Here is a 21,230-nt window from a genome sequence, read left to right as displayed (position 1 = left end):
CTGAAAAGGCCCGGAACCACTAACAGATGTTGATTTGTGGACCTCAGTGCCCTCCGGGGCTCATATGGGGAGAGGCGGTCTCATAGGTATGCTGGCCCTTGGCTGTATAGGGCTTTAAAGATAAGCACCAGCACCTTGAAGTGGATCCAGAATTCAATAGGCAGCCAGTGCAGTTCACACAGGACCGGGTGGATACGAGCCCGCACAGGAGTCACCGTCAACACCCTGGCTGCTGCATTCTGCACTAGCTGCAACTTCCGGAGCAGAGTCAAGGGCAGCCCCACGTAGACAGAGTTACAATAATCTAGTCTGGAAGTGACTTTGAAGCAGATACATAAATTCGATTGAGGAACAGCCATGGACATTGCAACAAGAGACGAGGGCTCCTTCCACACCGGTATTTCCACCTGTCTTTGCTCCCAAAGTGCCGTTCATTGGGGCATGCTTATGAAGTCACCCTCTGATTGGCTACTTTCCAGGTATTTCCCATCCTCAGCACAATCTCTCTCTCTCAAGCCTGCATTTCAGCAATTGTTTGGGAAAGAATAAAATGCAGTCCAAGCAGATTAGCATGCTGTCTGAACAGGAAGGGAAGCAGAGGTCCTGCCCACATTGGCACCATCAACCGCCCAGGCACCATTTCCCCTGCTGCACCTCCAGAAGGCTTTTAAAAAAAACACCACCAGCAATTACTATAGCACTATAATGCTATAGCAGTACTGATTTTTTCCTTTTTAAAAGATAAGCAATTGCTATAGCACTGTAAAGCTATAACAATTACTAGTTTTTTTAAATTAAAAAGCCCCAAAAATGTCTTCTGGTGGCACATGGGGAAGTCAGTGGCTGATGTAGGAAAGTGCGTAGAAAACTCCCGTATGGACACTCTCAGGGCAATGCAAAGAGACCCAGTTTGATGTAGTGGTTAGGAGCATGACTCTGATCTGGGAGAACCGGGTTTGATTCCCCACTCTTCAACATGCAGCTGCTGGTATGACCTTGGGTCAGTTACAAGTTCTTTCAGAGCTGTTCTTGAAAGAGCAGTTCTCGAAAGAGTTCTCTCGGCCCCACCTGCCTCACAGGGTGTCTGTTGTGGGGAGAGGAAGGGAAAGGAGGAGAAGGGAAAGGAGACTCCTTTGGGTAATGAAGGGCAGGGTATAAAATAATCCCTTCTTCTTCAAATGCACTGCAGCGGAAATGAATACAAAATAGAGAATCCTTGCCATGTCGATGAAGCAAAGGAAAGATGTGATATTGTATATGATCCAAGCTGTTGAGAACTTATAGTCCAATACTGAAAGAGTCTTCTGCCCTTCTACCCCCCACAAAAAAATCTGGTGGATTGAGCCCTTAACACAAAACATATAAAAGAAAGGAAACAGCAGCAGCAGTAGAAAGTTTGCACAGGGATCTATGTCTCCACCAGCCTTCAGTATCTGCCAGTGTAGCTTCCCTGCTCAGAATCTAGCTGCATTCTTAATAAGGGGCAATCAGCTGTTGGCGGTTTTCATTCATTCATTTCCAGCCAATTACCCAACTTAGCCAAAAGAGGTCCATTGAGCAAAATGTTAGCAATGGTGTCGTCCCCCCCCTTTAATGGCAAGAAATGTAGAGGTTTTCCCCCCACAACGATAGAGTGGGGAGATTCAGGGCTGTCTAAGCCCAGGGCAATTGTTATGTCTTGCAGCAATTAATTTCACATGTTAATTATGTGCAGCTTGAAGGAATGCTTCCTTTTGTCTGCCATGAACTCCCCATAGTGTCCCAAAGTTGAAAGGAATGAGTCCGATGATCAGTCTAAAGCAGTGGCTCTCCAAGTCTGAGTCCGGACCCCAAAGTGGCCTGTGAACCTATTGCAGGTGGGTTGTGAGGTCATGGATATGTGGGAAAGGGTGAGCTAGGAGAGGAGGTCTTTGCTTGGTGGCGAATTTGGGTTCACTTCTGTGAAATGGCCAGAGCAACAGAAGCACGTCTGTTGCAATATACTCTGCCTTGGTTCCACAAAGATGCAAGAAAAAGCTACTTCCACCATGGAAACAAGAAACAGCAGGAGAGAGGCACAGAAAGATGACATCCACAAGTCCTGTCCCAGGGCTGCTCACTCCTTGTCATGTCAAGACAGAAGTGGCACCGCCATTCTGAAAGCTGCATCAAGTCCCGCCGTACTGCATCGTACTGCACTCCACCGTTTTCCCTTTATGTTATATGCTCCAGCATACAGGGGAAACCGCTGGGAGATCCACGTATCATGCTCAAAATGAGCACAACATCATGTAGACGCTCCCCCCCCCAAGCAGGGGCATGCTGTGTTCCATCAGAGGGGAAATCGCCATATGGAGCTATTCCACATTCTCATTTTCCTCACTTGTATCTTCCTGTTGCATCAGGGGGTGTTCTGTTCTATCTGTGTTTTGCTCCCTCCACTGGTAGATTCAATATTACACTGCATTATATCTGGCATAAAAACTGCAGTTTAAATCTGCAGGGAGATATGTTGATTATGAAGCAATGTAATACCTAATCAATCATTAGAGGGAGCAATACGCATGTGGAACAGACACTTCCCCCTCCCCAAAGCAACAGGAACACACAAGCCAGGAAAATGAGAATGGAAACAGCCAGAGGTCATTTCGGGGGGGATCGCGGGGGATCGCAGTTCCCCCGGGTGAGGTACGGGGGGTTTGGCACATGATGAAGCTCCGCCCCCTGCTTCCGGCCACCCCGCTTCCGGCCCTCATTCAGCCAGGAGGAGGCAGGAGAAGAGGGAGGGTAAGTTGCTTCCTCCCTGCCTCTCCCCCCCAGCCTGCCTGGGGCCAGGGAGGGCCTTTGCGGGGCTTCCTTGCACTCCCGCCGGCCTTGCAGGTCCTCCCACCGGCCTTGCAGGTCATGGGGCTCGGCAGTGGAGCTGCAAGGCCGGCGGCGGCGGCCGGGACCATTGGGGGTGGGGTGTATGGCCTTATGACACACTTCCGGTGATGGCAGGGTGTGTGGCCTTATGACACACTTCTGGTGATGTCAGGGGGTGTGGCATATGCTAATGAGTTATGCTAATGAGTGCCCCTAGCTCTTTTTCTACGAAACGACCCCTGGAAACAGCCAGTGATAATCAAGACAGAGCAACAGTTATTTTGGACAGTAAGACATTTCTTTCTATTCACCCTTCCATTTCAGAAGTCTTTCTGTACATATAGATTTGTCACTCAACAGAAGTGGCTTGCATTTCCCATCACAGTCATGAGATTTTTCTGTGGAGTACCTTGGGAGCTCCTGTGAACTTTCGCTGAGTGATGCCCATGTATGTGTGAACCTCTCTTCTGAATGGTGTGTGTGTCTCAGTCTCTGGAGTATTGAAATCCACCCCTCCCCACACACACTGTCCAAGGTCCTGTGGGATTGAAAGGGGGCCCAGAAAGTGGGCATCCATTTATGCAATGGAGCCTTCCCTGGAATTTCTCTCCCACTTTGTTCAATGGATCTGGTCAAGCAGATCTGGAGAAATGGCACACACATTTTCTAAACTAATAAATAAATATCAAGATTAAGGGAGGCATTAGGGAGAGCTTCCAGGAATACTGGAGCTGCAAGGTTTGTTCCGCTGGAGACTAACTCTAGAGTGGGTATTAATTTTTCGGTCCTTAATCCAATTCCTTCCAGAGCAAATCTGAGTAGATCTGCTTATAATTAAAAATCACTTACCACTTCAGCCTTTCTTAAGCTTCCTTTTTTCATCCCTGAAAGGAGACTAACTTTATTAGGGCCAGGCATCTTTTAGCAGCAGTGGAGGCAACTTGGGCTGGCAGACAGATTTGGATCTCGGACTGTGGCCAGGCCCCATTTCTGCCATGGCCTGGCAAACTGGCTACCTCAGCAATGCATTTCCACTCCATTGCCCTTTCTACATAATGGGCATAATATGTGCCTACCTTACAGGGTCATTGTAAGTTTCTAAATAGGGATGATTTTATTTCTTATGCCTGCTGAGTTGGCCTGGCCATCCCAGCTTTAGTTTCACTTCTCCTTGTGTGAATCAAAGCTGTGATTCTTTATTTTCATGCCATTTGGGGGGTGGGTGGTCCTCACACTGAATTTTTTGCAATGTCATCTGTGCATTAATAAATTAGCATTGTATGTATATGATGTGTGAAAACATGTACATTTTATTTAAATGATTTCTATGCTGCTCTCTCCATCAAAGCTGATTGAGACCATTTAAATTCTTAAAAACAAATAATCACCTATTAAAATCATTTTAAAAACAAACAAAAAAACCCCCATAATCAACAGAAAACCTGAATAAATTTGGACATATCTGGTAAACATCATGCATATAATTTACCATCTAAAACTAAGTGTGAAACCCATACCATATGCATAAACGACACACACGATCTATAAAACCAACAGCAAAAAGAAGAGCACCAAAACAGTTGACAAAAAATATGACAGAAAAATAAATTCAACAGATAAATTAATGCATTTTAATTTTCAAGCTCTTCACAGTTCAACAGTGGCATCCCACACAGAGTTACACCCTTCTAAGTCCACTGAAGTCAATGAGCTTAGAAGGAAACAACTCTGTTTAGGATGGCACTGTAAGGGTTCTATGTATAATCCGAGTCCCCCCTCCATTCATAGGTTATTGAATTATTTTCCAGATTTTAAAAGTAGCAAGTTTCATCATACAGGACTGCCATTCAATACACATCCTTTTTCTTTTCCTTCCTTCCCTGAACAAATAGTGCATAAACCAAAGGACCACAGGTCCCCTTGTGATAATATACTGCACAGAGGTCAACAAAGCATAGCCAGACTTTAATGAATCCCTTAGTACCGTTATGCCTTTTATAGAAGCAACCCTCATGGCCCGCTAATCCTGCCGCTGCAAAACCAACAGGTCTATAACAATTATACTTTGCATAGCATTGAAGTGAGCTCAGAATGCTTCTCACAGATTATTTGGTTAGAATCCTTACAATAACACTGTTGGACAGGTCATATTATTACCTCTGCATTGAGGAGTGATTAGAACCAGGGACTTCTGGTTTCACAGCTTAGGGCCAAGTGACATAATATGCCTGTCACATGCCAGGTCATGGGTGTGCGTTTGGTGAGAGCCAGTTTGGTGTAGTGGTTAAGTGCACGGACTCTAATTTGGGAGAACTGGGTTTGATTCCTCACTCCTCCACTTGCAGCTGCTGGATGACCTTGGGCAAGCCATAGTTCTGTCAGGGCTGTTCTCTCAAGGACAGTTCTGGAAAGAGCTCTCTCAGCCCCGCCTGCCTCACAGGGTGTCTGTTGTGGGGAGGGGAAAGGAGTTTGTAAGCTGCTCTGAGACTCCTTCGGGTAGTGGGCAGGGGGTATAAATCCAATCTCTTCTTCGTCTTCTTCTTCTGCGTCTGGACTCACCATCAGGTGAGCTGGTTTGCTCAATACTGCAAGGCACTCCTGCGTACGAGGAGAAGGAATATCCGGTTTCCCTCCCACCCCACTTTCCTGAGCGGAAAGGGCAGTGTGTGTGTGTGTGTGGTCTTTTCACCCCTTTTCTCCAGACACCTGGAGCTAGAGAAAAGGGGCAATCTCTCCCCCACTGTTTTTCTTAGCTGTTTGAATTGTTCTTGTTTTATTATCATAGGCTGTTTTCAGCTCTAGCTGTGAGCTGCCTTCGAGGGTAGCAAAGCACCAGTCAGGTTGACAACTCTAAGCTCAAAAATACCTGGAGATTTGAGGGGGGTTTACAGAGAGAAGGGACCTCAGTCGGGGATAATGGCATGCAGTCCACCTTCCAAAGTAGCCATTTGCTCCAGGAGAAGTGGAATAAATGTTTTAAATAATTTTAAATTATGTAGTCTGGAGATCCACCCTGTACCTGGAAGTTGGCTAGGGTTGCCAAATGGGCCTGGGGGGGCGGGGAATCCCCCGCTTCAGAGGCCCGATTTCCGCCGCAGCCACGTTGCTGACGTTGGGGGCGTGGCTGAGCTCGTCGGGGGGGGGAACCATATGTTTCCCCCCCACGAGCTCGGCCACGCCCCCAACATCAGCAACGTCGCACGTCACTTCCGGTGATGTGCTGCTGGCACGCGCGCGTCCCTGAAGAACTCCGGGACCACGGCGAGGCTCCCCCGCTCCGAGGGGTGACTCGACTTGGCAACCCTAAAGTTGGCAGCCCTAAAGAGTGATGCATACATGTTTGAACTGAATACTCTCATGGTCTTATTCATAAGGCTAACATAAACTATACATTTATTTATTTATTTAGGTTTATATCCCCCCCACCCCTGCAAGCAGGCTCAGGGCAGTCAGGCCAATAATATTACAAAACCATGAAAACATAATGATAAATAACTACAACAATTAAAAGCTGGTAGCACAATAAATTAGGAAAGTACAGCAATCCCAGATGGCTGGAGGCCAATGCTCCCTCTAAGCTGTGGAGTATTGTGAGCAAAAATCCTACTTTGTGAGCTACTGGCATTAAAGTTGTGAGTGGGCGATTTGGCTGCTGCATAACTTAGTTTGCTCATCTGGAGCCATCCTTCCTGAGCGAAGACAAAAATGTGTGAGCCAGAGGCTAAAAACCTGTGAGCTAGCTCACCCTAACTCATCTTAGAGGGAACACTGCTGGAGGCTACTAGGCCATAAATCAAAGGACAGCGGAGATCTTATTAATATATTAATATGGGCCATATACAGTTAATGAGCCAGTTTGGTGTAATGGTTAAGTGCACGGACTCTAATCTGGGAGAACCGGGTTTGATTCCCCACTCCTCCACTTGCACCTGGCTGGATGACCTTGGGCAAGCTGTAGTACTGGCACAGGTGTTCTTGAAAAGGAGCAGTTTCTGTCAGAGCTCTCTCAGCCCCACCTACCTCACAGGGTGTCTGTTGTGGGAAGGGGAAGGGAAAGGAGTTGGTAAGCCGCTCTGAGACTCCCTTGGGTAGTGAAGGGCGGGGTATAAATCCAATCTGTTCCTCCTATACAGTTGGAGAGCTTCAGCAAGGGAGGCCTAATAATTGGACCCTGCCGCCTCAACCAAAGGCCTGGTGGAACAGCTCAATTTTACAGAACCTGTGGAACTATAACAGATCCCGCAGGACCCTGATCTCAGACAGGAGCATGTTCCACCAGGCCGGGGCCAGGGCAGAAAAAGCCCTGGCACTTGTCAAGGCTAAGCGGGCGTCCTTTGGGCCGGGGACAGCCAGTAAATGGTGGTCCGCCAAGCACAAGGCTCCACAGGGCACATATGGGGAGAGGTGGTCCCTCAGATATGTTGGTCCCAGGCTGCACAGGGCTTTAAAGGTCAGTACCTTGAAATGGATCCGGCACTCAATCGGTAGCCAGTGCAATTGGCTGAATATGCACCTTCACAGACGTTGCAGTCAGCAGGCGCACAGCCACATTTTGCACTAGCTGGAGGTTCCAGATCAGTTTCAGGAGTAAGCTCACCTAAAGCAAGCTACAGCAATCAAGCATGGGTTATTTAGCCAAGTCCTAGGGTTGCCAAGTCCCCCTGGGGGGTGGGAAGACCCCCACCGGAGAAGCCCGTTCCCCGCTGGCGGGGGGGACCCCACCCCCAAAGTGCGTGACGTGCCCAGCGTGAACATATCACCCGGAAGTGACGCGATTGCGTCGAGCACGTTGTGGGGGGATGATTGTAGCCCTGCCCTCAATGTGCACGATGCAATTGCATCACTTCCGGGTGACGTGATAGCGGTGCGCGCATGAAGGAAGCTCTCGGGGACGTCCGGGACTCCCCCCGCTATTACAAAGGTAGGACTTGGCAACCCTACCAAGTCCCAGGGGGAGAGATAGGGAACCAGTTGCCTGATCTGTCAGAGATGGTAAAAGGCTGACCTGGCAACTGTGGTGACCTGGGCCTCCATAGAAAGTGGGGCATCCAGGATCACCCCTAGGCTCCTCAACTTCTGGGCCAGCACCAATAATGCCCCATCAAGCCAGGGAGCCTGATTCCCAACTCTACATCACCATCATCCCAGCTCAGAGACAAGACCTCCATCTTTGCTGGATTTAATTTCAACCAACTCTGCTGTAGCCATCCAGCCACAGTCTCCAGAACCCTGTCCAAGTTCTCTGGGGCGGAGTCCGGGCAGCTGTCCAACAACAGATAGAGCTGGGTGTCATCAGCATACTAGTGGCAACCCAGCCCAATCCCCACAGACCAACTGGGTGAGGGGACGTCTGTAGGTGTTAAACAGCATTGGCAAGAGGATCGCCCCCTGTGGCACTCCACATTCCAGTGGGTGGTAACACAAATTTGTTTGCCCTGCATTTTTTGCCCGTTTTTAATTCCTCCCCCCCTCCTAATTCAAAAGGTTTTAAGCTCTTTCCTGGCAGCTGTCTTGCTTCACACTGGGGCTCGCGCAGAACATTCAAAGTCGGCGCATGCCACGGAAATAAAATCTATTATTGTGACAAGCCCAGCAGGGGCTTCTGCTAGAAGGGCCGCAGTGTATTTTGCTTTCCTATTATTATATTTTTATTGTTATTCTCTAAAGCATTCTCTACAAGACAGCCACAGTAATTTGAGCAGAGATGGAGCTTTTTAGCATAAAGCCAGCTAGATTTGGTGGAAGAGATAAGGAGACACTGCCTCTGTAGTGACTCAACACCAAGCCCTTCTTTTTTTTTAAAAAAGAAAGAAATATATTTTAAATAAGAAGGCACAGATGGAAAACAAAAATAATATAATTCCACAAAGCCAACAAGGAGTCTTTAGATTTTATCACATTTATGGCAAAGGCAATGCATGCTACAAACAGTAATTCGGCATTAGCTCTGGGAAACGGCAGTTACCAGCTGACATGTTATCCGTCGAGCCATAGTGTCCTTCAACGTTCCCACTGTTGCAAAATTAGGGCTGGATTGATTCTCAGTCCTCTGCTAAAACTCTGGTACACCTCTGATACTTTAATTTCTATAGCAATTAGCCCCTATAGTTGAATCTGTGGTTCTGTTTCCCAGGAAGCTTCAGGACTCTGCTAAGTGTTGTGGCCTTGTGGTACCGATAACCCTGCACATGACCTCTGCCTTAGGTGACTTTTGCCTCTTGGAATGTTTATACATTATCAAATTCTAAAGAGACAGAGGGACAGAGGGACTCTCTGGGTGCGTTCAGACGGGGGCATTTACAACAGTATAGGTGCCGGTTGGAATCGGTGTACTTACCGGCGTTCACACGGTGAACATCTGCCTTCCGTCCCTAACCATTGCAAAGAGCTTTAAACCGTTGTATTTCGCCACTAGGTCCCCAAGTGGTGGTATCCTGCGTGCAACGGTTGTAATCGCTTTACCCCCCCCCCCCCCCGTCTGATCACTTTCCAACATTGTAGAGCCACTTCCGTTCGGAAGCCTGAGGCTTCCGATTTTCGCCCACCATTTTTTTTTAAGGTCGGCAATATGCGCTTGGGCGAAGCTTCGCCCCGGCATTTGTTTAAAAAAAGAAAAGAAAAGGTCCTTAGTTTAACGTTTTAGAGGAGTTCGGGACCTCAGGGAGGCCAGTTTGCTCTTTAAACTTTAAAGGTAAGTCCTCTCTTCAGGGCATGCTTTTCTGGATGGGGTGTTTTGCGCATGCGTGAAGATCACCATTCTGTGAATGGCTGCCTATGCGCATGCACAAACTGAGTTTAAAAAAACAAACAAACCACCGACGCCTGCTGTGTGTGAACGGGCATACAGCAATGGGCTCCGCAGACAGGAGGTAAGTGTGATTGCGTTTCAGCCGGCATAAACTGCAACGGTTCCAACCGGTACAGTTTATGCCGGCTGAAACGCCCTGTCTGAACGCACCCACTGAGTCTGGCTAGCTTATCTGTGACTCTCCTTGACTTTCCTGACCCCAGAGATAGAAAGAAAAGGGCTGACTTTGTGGTATATGCCAGAGATGTATGTCAAATGCTCGTCACAGATTTGACTGACAGTTACATTAGCCTCTATGGTTGGAAAAGTGTACTTAATGTCTGGATTTAGTTTTGCTCATTGTTGTTCTGGCCAACCACCCTATCGGTCTTGGAGGAGGAGGAGGAGATGAGGAGGAGGAGGACAACAAGGAGGAGGAGGAGGAGATTGGGTTTACACCCCACCCTTCACTATGCGAAGGAGTTTCAGAGCAGCTTACAATCCCTTTCCCTTCCCCTCCCCACAACAGACACCCTGTGAGGTGGGTGGGGCTGAGAGAGCTCTCTCAAGAACTGTCCTTGAGAGAACAGCTCTGGAAGAATTTATGACTGACCCAAAGGCTCGCCTCCTTATAAAGGTACCTGTGTGGTCTGACTAATGCTAGAGACCAATCCAAATTGGCTTAGAATTTTTCAAAGGGAAAGCAGCTACTGCTTCTTTTCCCCTAGCAGTCTTTGGTGCAACGATTCTTGACATGCACCATTAGAGACTACATAGGTCGGGCACACAGACTGGGTCCGGGACCCTTACCTTGTGCCCTTTTCTGGTGTGTGTGGAGAAGGGGCTAAGTTCCGTCTTCCTCCCTGACAACATTTTCCTGATCTGAAACAATCCTGGGGGGGTGCTATTTGTCCCCTTGGGGAAACCCACAGGTGTACACACTCATCGTTTAGCGGTCATTGAGATCATTTTGCACCTAGCACATAATGGTAGTCTGTGTAACGATGCTTCTTATGTTCTGGGTCTTTTAAAATCCTTTCCAGCAACAATTTCTTTTCTCCCCCATTTGCTTTTTCCTTTGGCTCTAAAGAACGGAGAAACTTGCTTGGTACTTTAATCGTTTTAATTAGGCCCATAAAGGTATTCCCAAATTGTGACTTAAGAACATAAGCCAGTGGTCCACCTAGTCCAACATCCTGCCTCACACAGTGGCCAACCAGTTCCTCTGGAGGGCCAACAACAGGGCACAGAGGCCGAGGCCTTCCCTGAAGTTGCCTCTTGACACTGGGTTTCAGAAGTTGACTGCCTCTGAACCTGGAGGTGCTTCTCAGCCACCATGGCTAGTAGCCACTGATAGACTTACCCTCCAGGAATCTATCTAATCCCCTTTCAAAGCTGTTTATTCCTGTGGCCATCACTATATCCTCTGGCAGAGAATTCCCAATTTTAATCACTCTCTGTGTAAAGAAGTATTTCCTTTTGTCTGTCCTGAACCTACTGCCCATCAGTTTCATTGGATGCCCTCAAGTTCTAGTATTTTGGGACTGGGAGAAAAAGCTCTCTTTGTCAGCTCTCTCTACCCCATGCATAATTTTATAAACCTCTATCGTGTCCCCGCTTAACAGTCTCTTTTCTAAACTGAAAAGTCCCAGACTCTTCAGCCTTTCCTCATAGGGAAGGTGCTCCAACCCCCTAATCATCTTGGGCCCGCTCCTCTGTACTTTTTCCAGCTCTGCAGTGTCTTTTTTGAGTTACAGTGACCAGAATTGTATACAGTATTCCAAATGAGGGTGCACCATAGATCAAGGGGAGCGGTGGCACAGTGGGTATATCCCACTGTCTTAACATCTGAACTGTGTTAGTTCAAGCCCCGCGCTGGTGTGAGCAGCCAGCCTGTTGTCCCTAGCTCATCATCCACCCAGCGATTCGAAAGCTTTGGCAAGTAGATAAAATGGGAACGACTCCTTAGAGAGGGTGGGCACGCCAACCTCCCTTGTGGGAGGGCGTTAGCTGACGGTCGGATGTCCAGGTCAAGGCTTGTAAAGGCGAAACAGCTTCCTGGCTATGAAAAGAACGCCTGCAATGGATGTTCCGGCCAGGCGGTGGCAGTGTGGCGATTGACATACGGGTCCTGAAGCCTGGCCAGCAAGCAGCCGTGCGGGAAAATGACAGAGCCAGCCAGAAGACGTCTACACCGGGCAGTGACGGCGCGTGCAATTAAAATGAATATATGTTGTATTATTATTATTATTATTATTATTATTATTATTATTATTATACAGGTACATTATCGGCCATTTTATTTTCAATCCCTTTCCTAATAATCCCTAACCTAGAGTTTGCCTTTTTCACTGCTGCAGCACACTGGGTTGACACTTTCATTGAGCTATCTGCTATGACCCCAAGTTCTTTTTTCCTCTCAGACTCAGCAAGTTCAGACCCCATTAGCCTATACTTGAAGTTGGGATTTTTTTTGTCCTAATATGCATCACCTTACACTTACCAACACTGAACTTCATTTTCCACATTGTCACCCACTCACCCAGTTTGTGGAGGTCTTGTTGGAGCTCTTCACAGTCAGCCTTGGTTTTCACCATCCTGAATAATTTTGTGTCATCTGCAAACTTGGCCACTATACTACTCACCCCTAGTTCCAGATCATTTATGAATAAATTAAATAGTACCAGCCCTAATACTGATCCTTGTGGTAGTCCAGTGCTTACTTCCCTCCATTCTGAGAACTGTCCATTTATTCCTACTCTTTGCTTCCTGTCATTTAACCAGTTTTTAATCCATAAGAGAACCTGCCCTCTTATCCATGACTGCTACGTTTATTCAGAAATCTTTGGTGAGGTACCTTGTCAAAAGCCTTTTGAAATTCCAAGTATATATTGTCTACTGGGTCTACATGCTTGTTCACGTTCTCAAAGAACTCCAAAAGGTTGGTGAGGCAGGGCTTCCCTTTGCAGAAGCCATGCTGATTTCCCCTCAGCAGGCTTTGTTCTTCCATGTGCCTAATAATTCTATCTTTGAATACAGTTTCTACAAATTTGCCTCGGACAGACATGCTATGCTCAAGTCTTCTGGTACAGCAGCTGAATTTAATGAAAGGATACATATATGGGTTAGCAGATTAACTATCTCCCATCTCAATTCCCTAAGAACTCTTCAATGTATGCTATCAGGACCTGGAGAATTATCAGGTTTTTTCAATTAGTGTGGTTTTAAATAGCTTCCAGACATCCTCTAGGGATATGACTCTCTTGTGTTTTCCCTTCAGCTTCCTTTTAACTATTCCCCTCATTTTTGTAAAGTGACCTCTTTTGAAGTCAAATGTTACCGTTTTGGACTTCAGGAATAACTTTCCATTGACCAGAAAGCTGAACTTACTAGCATTGTGGTCATTGTTCCCAATTGGTGCAACAACCTCTACATCTCTCACCAGGTCTTGAGTCTCACTCAGAACTAAGTCCCAGATCACTACCCCTCTGGTCGGCTCTACAAACAACTGTTCCAGTGCATAGTCATTTATGATGTTTAGGAATTTCATTTCTACAGTATGAATCAAGCATATGTTTACTCTGTCAATATGAGGGTAGTTGAAGTCTCTCAGTATAATAACATTATCTGCTTTAGTCACCTCCCTTATTTCCTTCTCCATCTCAAGATCAGCCTCAAGGGGGTTTGATCAGGTGAGTGATAGTACATCCCCACTTTTAAGTAACCCTTACTGCCCGATATTTCTACCCATATAACTTCTGGTGAGGAGTTCCCCTGATGTTTTCTAAAATATTTGATTCTATGCCCTCTTTGATGTACAATGCAACATCTCCACCAACCTGTCCCTCTCTGTCCTTCCTATACCCAGGAATGACTGTATCCCATAGATTCCCCCCCATTCCACCATGTTTCTGCAATACCTACTATATCTAAATTGTCACTGGACACCAAGTACTACAGGTCTCCCATCTTGGCTCGATTTTTGGATGATTTTTTTTGTTTGTTTCTCAACACAGCTTGCTGCAATGTTCACTCTCATGGAACACCTTAGTGCAGCTGCCAGTACTTCCTTTGCTGTCCGATGAGCTTTTTGGAAAGTGAGCAGGGCCAATGTAAGGTCGGGCTTATTACTGGCTACCCTCATTCAAATGAAAGGGCTTTCCACTGGATGACTTTCTTTACTCAGTATTTATTTATTTAATTAATTTTTACCCTGCCCTCCCTGGCAAAGCAGGCTTCGGGCGGCTTACAAAGGATAAAACATAAAAACAATTATAACATAGGTAAAACCACATAAAACCATGTAAGTATGAGGTTCCACTTATCCTCCGGGCTTTCCTTCTAGTCAAGAAGTATGAGGCAGGAAGTATTCCATTTGGCTTCACCTCCCGCAGAAGCTGTTTTTGGGGTGGCACTTACCACTCCCTATCAAAACACCAAATGTGCCCACAGGGTCAAAAAGGTTGGGGCTCCCTGCCTTAATCCATAGGCATGCACTACCTTATATGCACTAACAGCAAGAATTACAAAGCCGGAATGTCTGCCTTTGTAACCTCCAGTTCTGACAACTGGCTAACAGCTCAAGCCAGTAACATCTGGGCTGGGCTGCCACCCAAAGCCCTAGAGGCAGATGTTGCTGCAAGAGGGAACACAAAACCTAGGGGTCGGTATGGATCACACATCTTAGAAGCAACTCTTTTTCTCCCAACAGTCTTTCAACAGTTCTTGATTCCTCCATAAACTCGATCACTTTTACTAATAAACAGGAGAGATCAGTAGGGTTCCTTTCATCAGCGAAACCAGCTCCAAGATATCTTGGCCAGATCAATAAACAACAGAGGTGCCCCCTCCCCGAGCCCAAAGACATCATTACTGAGATACTAATCAAGGTTAAAACAGCAAATCAAGGAAAGGGGTCCGGTGCTACATGCGGATACAAATGAAAAGGATGGCAATTAGTTGAGTGTTGAGGTAGGCGAGTGTCGTGGTGTTGGAGGAACAATTAAGTTATGGAGGATGGAAGGGTAAAGGATCGGACAGGTGTGTCCCACCCGCTAACATAGCCATCCTTTTTACTAACCTGGTGACTTTAAACAAAGGGAACAGAGTCCAGGTTTCTTCCCTCCTGCAATTCGCCCGACGCCTGGTTAAGGACAGGAAAGGAGGAAATTCAGGAACAAACAAACTCAGAAAGGGATTGGGGGGAACGGAGGATTTGGGGTGAACAGAGAATGCAGGAGGTAAATATATCTGATAAAAGGGGAGGGCTGTCTTTTTTCTTTTTAAACAAACAACATCAGGAAAGTTTTTCTTTTTTGATTAAAAACTGAGAATTAAAACAAACACAGCGAGAGATGGGAAAGGAGAGAGAAGGCGGTCACTGGTGCGTTGCCATGCGGTGCGGTCTCGGGTCTTCGATCACCAAGATGCTGAAGATCTGCCTGCCGCTGCAAACAGACGCAGGAATAAACACTCAGACACAGTTCCTACACTTTTGGGCCTTTGCTAGCTGGAGAAGGGGCCATCCTTCCAGCAGAGTCTCTGGAGGGTCCCTAGCTTGATGGAAGGGAACCTGCTCTGCATGCAGAAGGTCCCAGGTTCAACCCCAGGTGAACAGCTGCCAGTCAGAGTAGACAATACTGCTCTCAATAGACCAACAGTCTGATTCAGCAGAGGGCAGCTGTATGCATGTGCACATGTGTGTGTATTCACACACACACACACACTTTTTCAAGGCAAGAGAGCAGCAGAGATGGTTTGCCACTGCCTTTCTCTGCACAGCAACCCCTGTCTTCCTTGGTGGTCTCCCACCCAAGTACAAACTGTAAGAGACTCTGCTTCCCAGCTCTGATGAGCTCGGGCTAAGCTAGGCTATTCAGGCAGCTTTCTGTTTATATGTTCAAACCCCATGTCCTTTTCACCACATGTGAAGCACATTCTCCTCATGGAGGCCTATATACATAAATTAGGAATAAGGTCCGTTGTGGAAATAAATACAACGAGCTCTAGAAAAAGACTCTGGGCAGATGCCCTGGCCTCGAGCACTCGGCATCAATTTGCTGTGGCAACCTCAGCAGGGTATAATGACACAGAGCTTACCGTTTTTTCCAGGGGAACTGATCTCTGCCATCTGAATAGCAGTTGTGATTCTGAGTGATTTCCAGACCTCACCTGGAGATTGGAAACAATGGTTCCCCAGGAGGAAATGGTTGGTTTGGAGGGTAGAGTCTATGGCATTGTACCTGTCTGAGGACCCACCCCTCCTCAACCCCCACCCTCTCCAGGCTCCACCCCTCAAATCCCCAAGAATTTCCCATCCCAGCAAAACCATCTATGTATCATTATCTGCCCCTCTGACTTCAGGTTTCCATCTCTTACCCCTCAAATCTCCAGGAATTTCCCAACCTGGAGATGGAAGCCCTATCTCCTTCCCAGCCAACCATCAACCTACCTTTATCTGCCCCTCTGACTTCAACTTTCCATTCCCCCCCCCCACAGCCTCTACCTAGGAAACTACAGTCTTTCTCCACAGTGGAGACCCAAGCAGGAAGGAAGCGACCTCAGCAGGGTATAATGACACAGAGTCCACCCTGCAGAGCAGCCGTTTTTTCCAGGGGAGCTGATCTCTGCCATCTGGAGAGCACTTTTAATACTGAGTGATTTCCAGCCCTCACCTGGAGATTGGCAGCAATGGTTCCCCAGGAGGAAAAGTACAGTCTTTCTCTGCAGTGGAGACCAAAGCAGCTTACATTAATCTCCTCTCCCCCTTTTGATCTGCACAACAACCATGTGAGATATGTTAGGCTGAAAGTCTGTGACTGCTCCAAAATCACCCACTCAACTTCCACAGCAAGAACCTGTGTCTGGCAGACCCTGCTCTGAAGTACTTACTGCTTTGTCTAGGGTAGCCAACCTCCAGATGGAGCCTGAAGATCGCCGGGCATCACAACTGAACTCCAGACAACAGATCTCTCCACCCCGGAGAAAATAACTACTTTGGAGGGTGGGCTCTATGGCATTCTATTCAGCTGAGGCCTCTCCCCTCCCAAAACTCTGGCTTCCATAGACTCCACCACAAAATATCCAGGAATTTCCCAACCTGGAGCTGGCAACCCTAGTCAGGACAGGCCCCAATGAGGTCCCCACAAAAGCCTGGAAAGGGCCTCCTGTCTTTGTCTTTGCTGCTATATGAACCCAGCTTGGTTGCCTAGCAACAGCCACTGAAGGAAAAGTTAGTCCCACAGGAGCCAAGCAGGTAAAGTGTCTTTGTCAGGAGAGGCAGCCATTTTGGCAGTTTATTTTGTGAGGGAAGAGTGTCTAGGCTGACAGTGGGCGGGGAGAGGAACAGACCCAGTACTCAGCCAATGGCACACGAGTACTCTTGAGTGGCGGTTGATGAGCCAATGGCTGATAGAGTGCACAGCACAGCCAATGGGAGAGCTGGAAATGGCCAACGCGTTAGGGCAATTATATATCTCGGATATCCAATTCATACAGTTCTCCTGCCTCTGAAGGTGGTGGTGATGGTGGTAGAAATGTATGGAAATCAGACACCTGCACAAATGGGTACAATGTGAAATTATGTATGTAGAGGATGGGAGGAGAGAGGTACTCTTTCTCCTCTACCTTGTAGAGAGAGAAAACAGACAGAGGAGGAGCCGTGGCTCACTGGTAGAGCATCTGGTAATAAGTGATGTGAAAGACCTTCAAGCTGAGACCTTGGATAGCAACTGGCAGGGAAAGAAGACAGTACTGACCTTGTAGACCATGGGGCTGGCTCTGGATAAGACAGTTTCATGCCTATCTTAGGATGATTGCATTAACAAATGGTTGCTTGGACTTCAACTAGTGTTGGTACCCACACCTTTAAATGCTTGTACAAGACTGCACCTATTATATCTTTTGTTCTGTTTCTTCATTAATCCTCTCTCCTACACTCATCCCCAAACTGCCGTGGAGCAAAACTAGAAGCTTGTTAGGTGGAGGAGCATAATAGGTAAGCGATACATCACAGTGAGAACCTTCAATTTCATTTATAAGCACACAAGTGTCTAGTCCTTATGAGTACAATGGCCTACTTGGATAATTTATCAGCAGTGCCCAGAGCTGGGTCTATGTTGCCGTTCTGCCGGAAGACACAACTATCTCTGAACTAATTATATTTATTTGTTTGTTTATTAATCCATTTATATCCCTCCTTTGCTATGGTTCAAGGCAGCATATAAGAATAGTAAAAAAAACAAAAAAACAGGTTGCTTACCTGTTACTGGTGATCTTCGAGTGGTCATCTTTGCATTCACACCCATGGGTTTAGTGCGCTTGCGCTTAACCAGATAGGTGTTGTAGCAAGCTCCAATGGATTTTCACGCCCAAACCTCGGGCAAGCGCAGGAACCCCCACTGTGCATACCCAGTGGGACGAGTGTGGACATCCTGCCAGTTCCTTTGGACCGCCTCAAACTCAAGAAACCAAGTTAGAGTCTGACAGCAGTGGGGAAGGAGGGCGGGCGGTGTGAATGCACAGATGACCACTCGAAGATCACCAGTTACAGGTAAGCAATCTGTTTATTTTCAACGTGGTCTCTGTGCTTCACACCCATGGGAGACTAGCGAGCAATATCCTACCTGGAGGAGGGTGCTGGCAAGTAGTTACTGCGACACAGACGAGAGAACCTGATGGCCCATGGCTGTGCGAGTCGAGCCGCGGACATCAATCGCATACTGTCTGATGAATGTATTCGGTGTTGACCAAGTGGCTGCATTGCAAACATCAGTAAGGGAGACGCCCTTCAGGAATGCAGTGGAAGCGGCCACAGCCCTGGTGGAGTGTGCTTTAAGTTGAGTTGGCAGAGGGCATTTGGCAATGAGGTAACACAGACGGATCAGTTCAACAATCCACCTTGACAGGCGCTGGGACGTGATGTGAGTTCCAGCCCTTTTAGTGGCATAAGAGACGAACAGGTGCGGATCACGCTTGGTAGGGTGAGTCCTCTGTAAGTAGAAGAGGAGTGCCCGCTTTGTGTCCAATGTGTGGTAGAGACGTTCCTCCGGAGACTTCGGGGAAGGATAGAAGTCCGGCAGGAAAATCTCCGCCTGAAGGTGGAACTCTGACACAACCTTCGGAAGGAAGGATATGTCCAGGACGAGACTCACACCATCAGGTAGGAATCTAAGGTAGGGTGGATCACACCTGAGCGCCATGAGTTCTCCCACCCTACATGCAGAAGTGATGGCTACAAGAAACGGCGTCTTCCAAGAAAGAAGCCGCATATCACACGTTGCAAGCGGCTCGAATGGAATCCGTGTAAGCTGGCGTAAGACCATCGGAAGATCCCGCTGCTCCACAGGACCTCGGACAGGAGGGTAGAGATGTAAGAGTCCCTTTAGGAAGTGTTTGGAGAGGGGATGAGAAAAAACTGAGTGTCCCTCAACTCGAACATGGTATGCCGATAAGGCGGCTAGGTAAACCTTTAATGAGGAGTGTGACAAACCAGAGTCGGCCAAGGATAACAGAAAATCAAAGATCCTTGTCAGACCAGCCAGAGATGCTTGAGAAGCAGGCACACCCATAAAAGAACAAAAAAATTTCTATTTGCATGCATAGGATTTATGTGTGGAGGGTTTCCTAGCATTGATCAAGACCTCAGTCACACGTGAGGAGAATCCCTGCGGCACACCCTCCAAGCCGTCAGTTTGAGGTGGCAGACATCGTGATGCAGTAGCCATGTTCCTGAGAGGAACAGGAGATCCGGTGCTGGAGGGAAGTGATGAAAGATGTCCTGGGATAGGTTGAGGAGTGTCGCGAACCAGGGTTGGCGTGGCCACCACGGGGATACCAGAATGCAGTGTGCGTTGTCGTTGAGAATCTTGTGCACGACTCGCAGAAGCAGCAGAAGAGGGGGAAACAGGAAGAGATAGTCCTGGGTCCAGGGGTAGATGAGCCCATCTCTCAGGGTCCATGCCCCCCCCCCGCAAAACCTCGGGCACTTTCTGTTTGATCTGGTGGCAAAGGCATCCACCTGCGGATGCCCCCATCTGTGGAAGAGAGGCTGAAGGTATGTCCAATTGAGTTCCCAGTCATGTAGGCGAAGGCTTCCTCGGCTGAGGCTGTCTCCTTGAACATTCAGGTGGCCAGGTATGTGGATTGCAATCAGATGGATGCGTTGAAACAGGCACCAGTTCCACAAATGAATCACCAGATCACAGAGGCAATGGGACACAGTGCCCCCTTGTCTGTTTACGTAACTGAGTGTTTATGTTAACTGGTGTTGTCTATGAGTACAGCCACACATCACCCTTGGACTAACAGCAGGAAGGAGTGGAGGGCGAATTCTATCGCCAAGAGTTCCAAAAAGTTGATGTGACGAGTTCGGAAGCTTGGAGACCACCTGCCCCCAATGCAGAGGCCTTGGAGATGTGCCCCCCATCCCCATTGCGACACGTCTGTTGTCAAGCTCACGGTAGGTGCTGGAGAATAAAAGGGGGCCCCCTGGAAAAGGTTGTTGGGGGAAGTCCACCACAACAGAGTATTCTGTATATCTGGAGGGACGGACAGACTGAGTGTTTGGAGATGCCTTGCCGGATCGAAATTGCGGATGAACCATAGTTGAAGAGGGCGCATCCGCAGTTTCGCAAAGACGAGGACCGACGTAGTGGCGGCCATCAGGCCAAGTAGCCATTGTATCAGCAGTGCCGTTACCGTGGGCTGAGAGGCAACACATTTGGCGAGGTTGATGATGTGCCGGGCCCTATCCTGTGGCAGGAAGGCTCGGCAGCCAATGGAGTCCAGGCACGTGCCTATGTACTGTACCCATTGGGCAGGTTGTAGGTGGGACTTTTCGGTATTCACCCGAAGGCCCAGCGTGTTAAGCAACCTGAGAGTATCCTGTATGTGACGTAGAAGCCTGGAGTCAGCAACCAGAAGCCAGTCGTTGATGTATGGGTAGACACTGATCCCCTGAAGATGGAGAAATGCTGCCACGACAACCATAGTTTTGGTGAAGACCCTGGGCGCGCTGGCGAGGCCAAAGGGGAGAACCATGTATTGGAAGTGGTGTTGACCTATGGCAAACCGGAGGTAGGGCCTGTGTGAAGGATGTATTGCTAAATGAAAATAAGCATCCTGAAGGTTCAGGGTGGCCATCCACATTCCTTTCTGGAGCAGTGGCAGAATTTGTTGAAGGGAGACCATCCGGAAACAGCGGTACTAGACGTAGTTATTGAGTCCTCTCAAGTCCAGAATCGGGCAAACACCACCATCCCACTTCAGGACGGTGAAGTAATGGGAATAGAATCCCCTGCCTCATTCTGAAGGTGGTACCAGTTCGATGCATTCTTGGCGAGAAGGCCTGCGACCTCTTCCAGTAGGGCTGGGGAGGGAGGGTGCAGACAAATATAGGTAGGACAGGGAGGTGCGTAAACTCTATAAGGTAACCAGACGTTATCACCGAGAGGACACAAGAGTCTATTGTAATATCCAGCCAGGCCAGAAGGAAAGCTGCCAGGCGGGCATCGTGGGGAGGGGAGGACAAAAAGTTAAAGACCCTGCTTGGATGTCTTCGCAGGCTTAGATCTATTGGATTGTTGTCCCTGGCCAAACT

The 21,230-nt window shown here is 47.9% G+C and overlaps 1 protein-coding gene across 1 annotated transcript in view; it reads right to left on the bottom strand.

The window, feature by feature from the left end:
* SRCIN1 (SRC kinase signaling inhibitor 1) overlaps positions 1-20,671 on the bottom strand; it is a 347,319-nt gene extending 326,648 nt beyond the window's left edge. Inside the window, exons 1-3 of the mRNA XM_015412427.1 lie at positions 20,210-20,671; positions 18,603-18,747; positions 14,712-14,774 (exon numbers count right to left, since the gene is read on the bottom strand). Coding sequence (XP_015267913.1) covers positions 14,712-14,774; positions 18,603-18,747; positions 20,210-20,671 — 670 coding nt within the window. The remainder of the gene's footprint in view (positions 1-14,711; positions 14,775-18,602; positions 18,748-20,209) is intronic.
* Positions 20,672-21,230: the final 559 nt, after the last annotated feature.

This window comes from Gekko japonicus, unplaced genomic scaffold (assembly GCF_001447785.1).
Source record: "Gekko japonicus isolate JY-2015 unplaced genomic scaffold, Gekko_japonicus_V1.1 scaffold8, whole genome shotgun sequence".
In the NCBI taxonomy this organism is placed as follows: Eukaryota; Metazoa; Chordata; class Lepidosauria; order Squamata; family Gekkonidae; genus Gekko; species Gekko japonicus.
The sequence above is the reverse complement of the archived record's forward strand: the minus strand, read 5'-3'. Positions and strand labels throughout refer to the sequence as shown.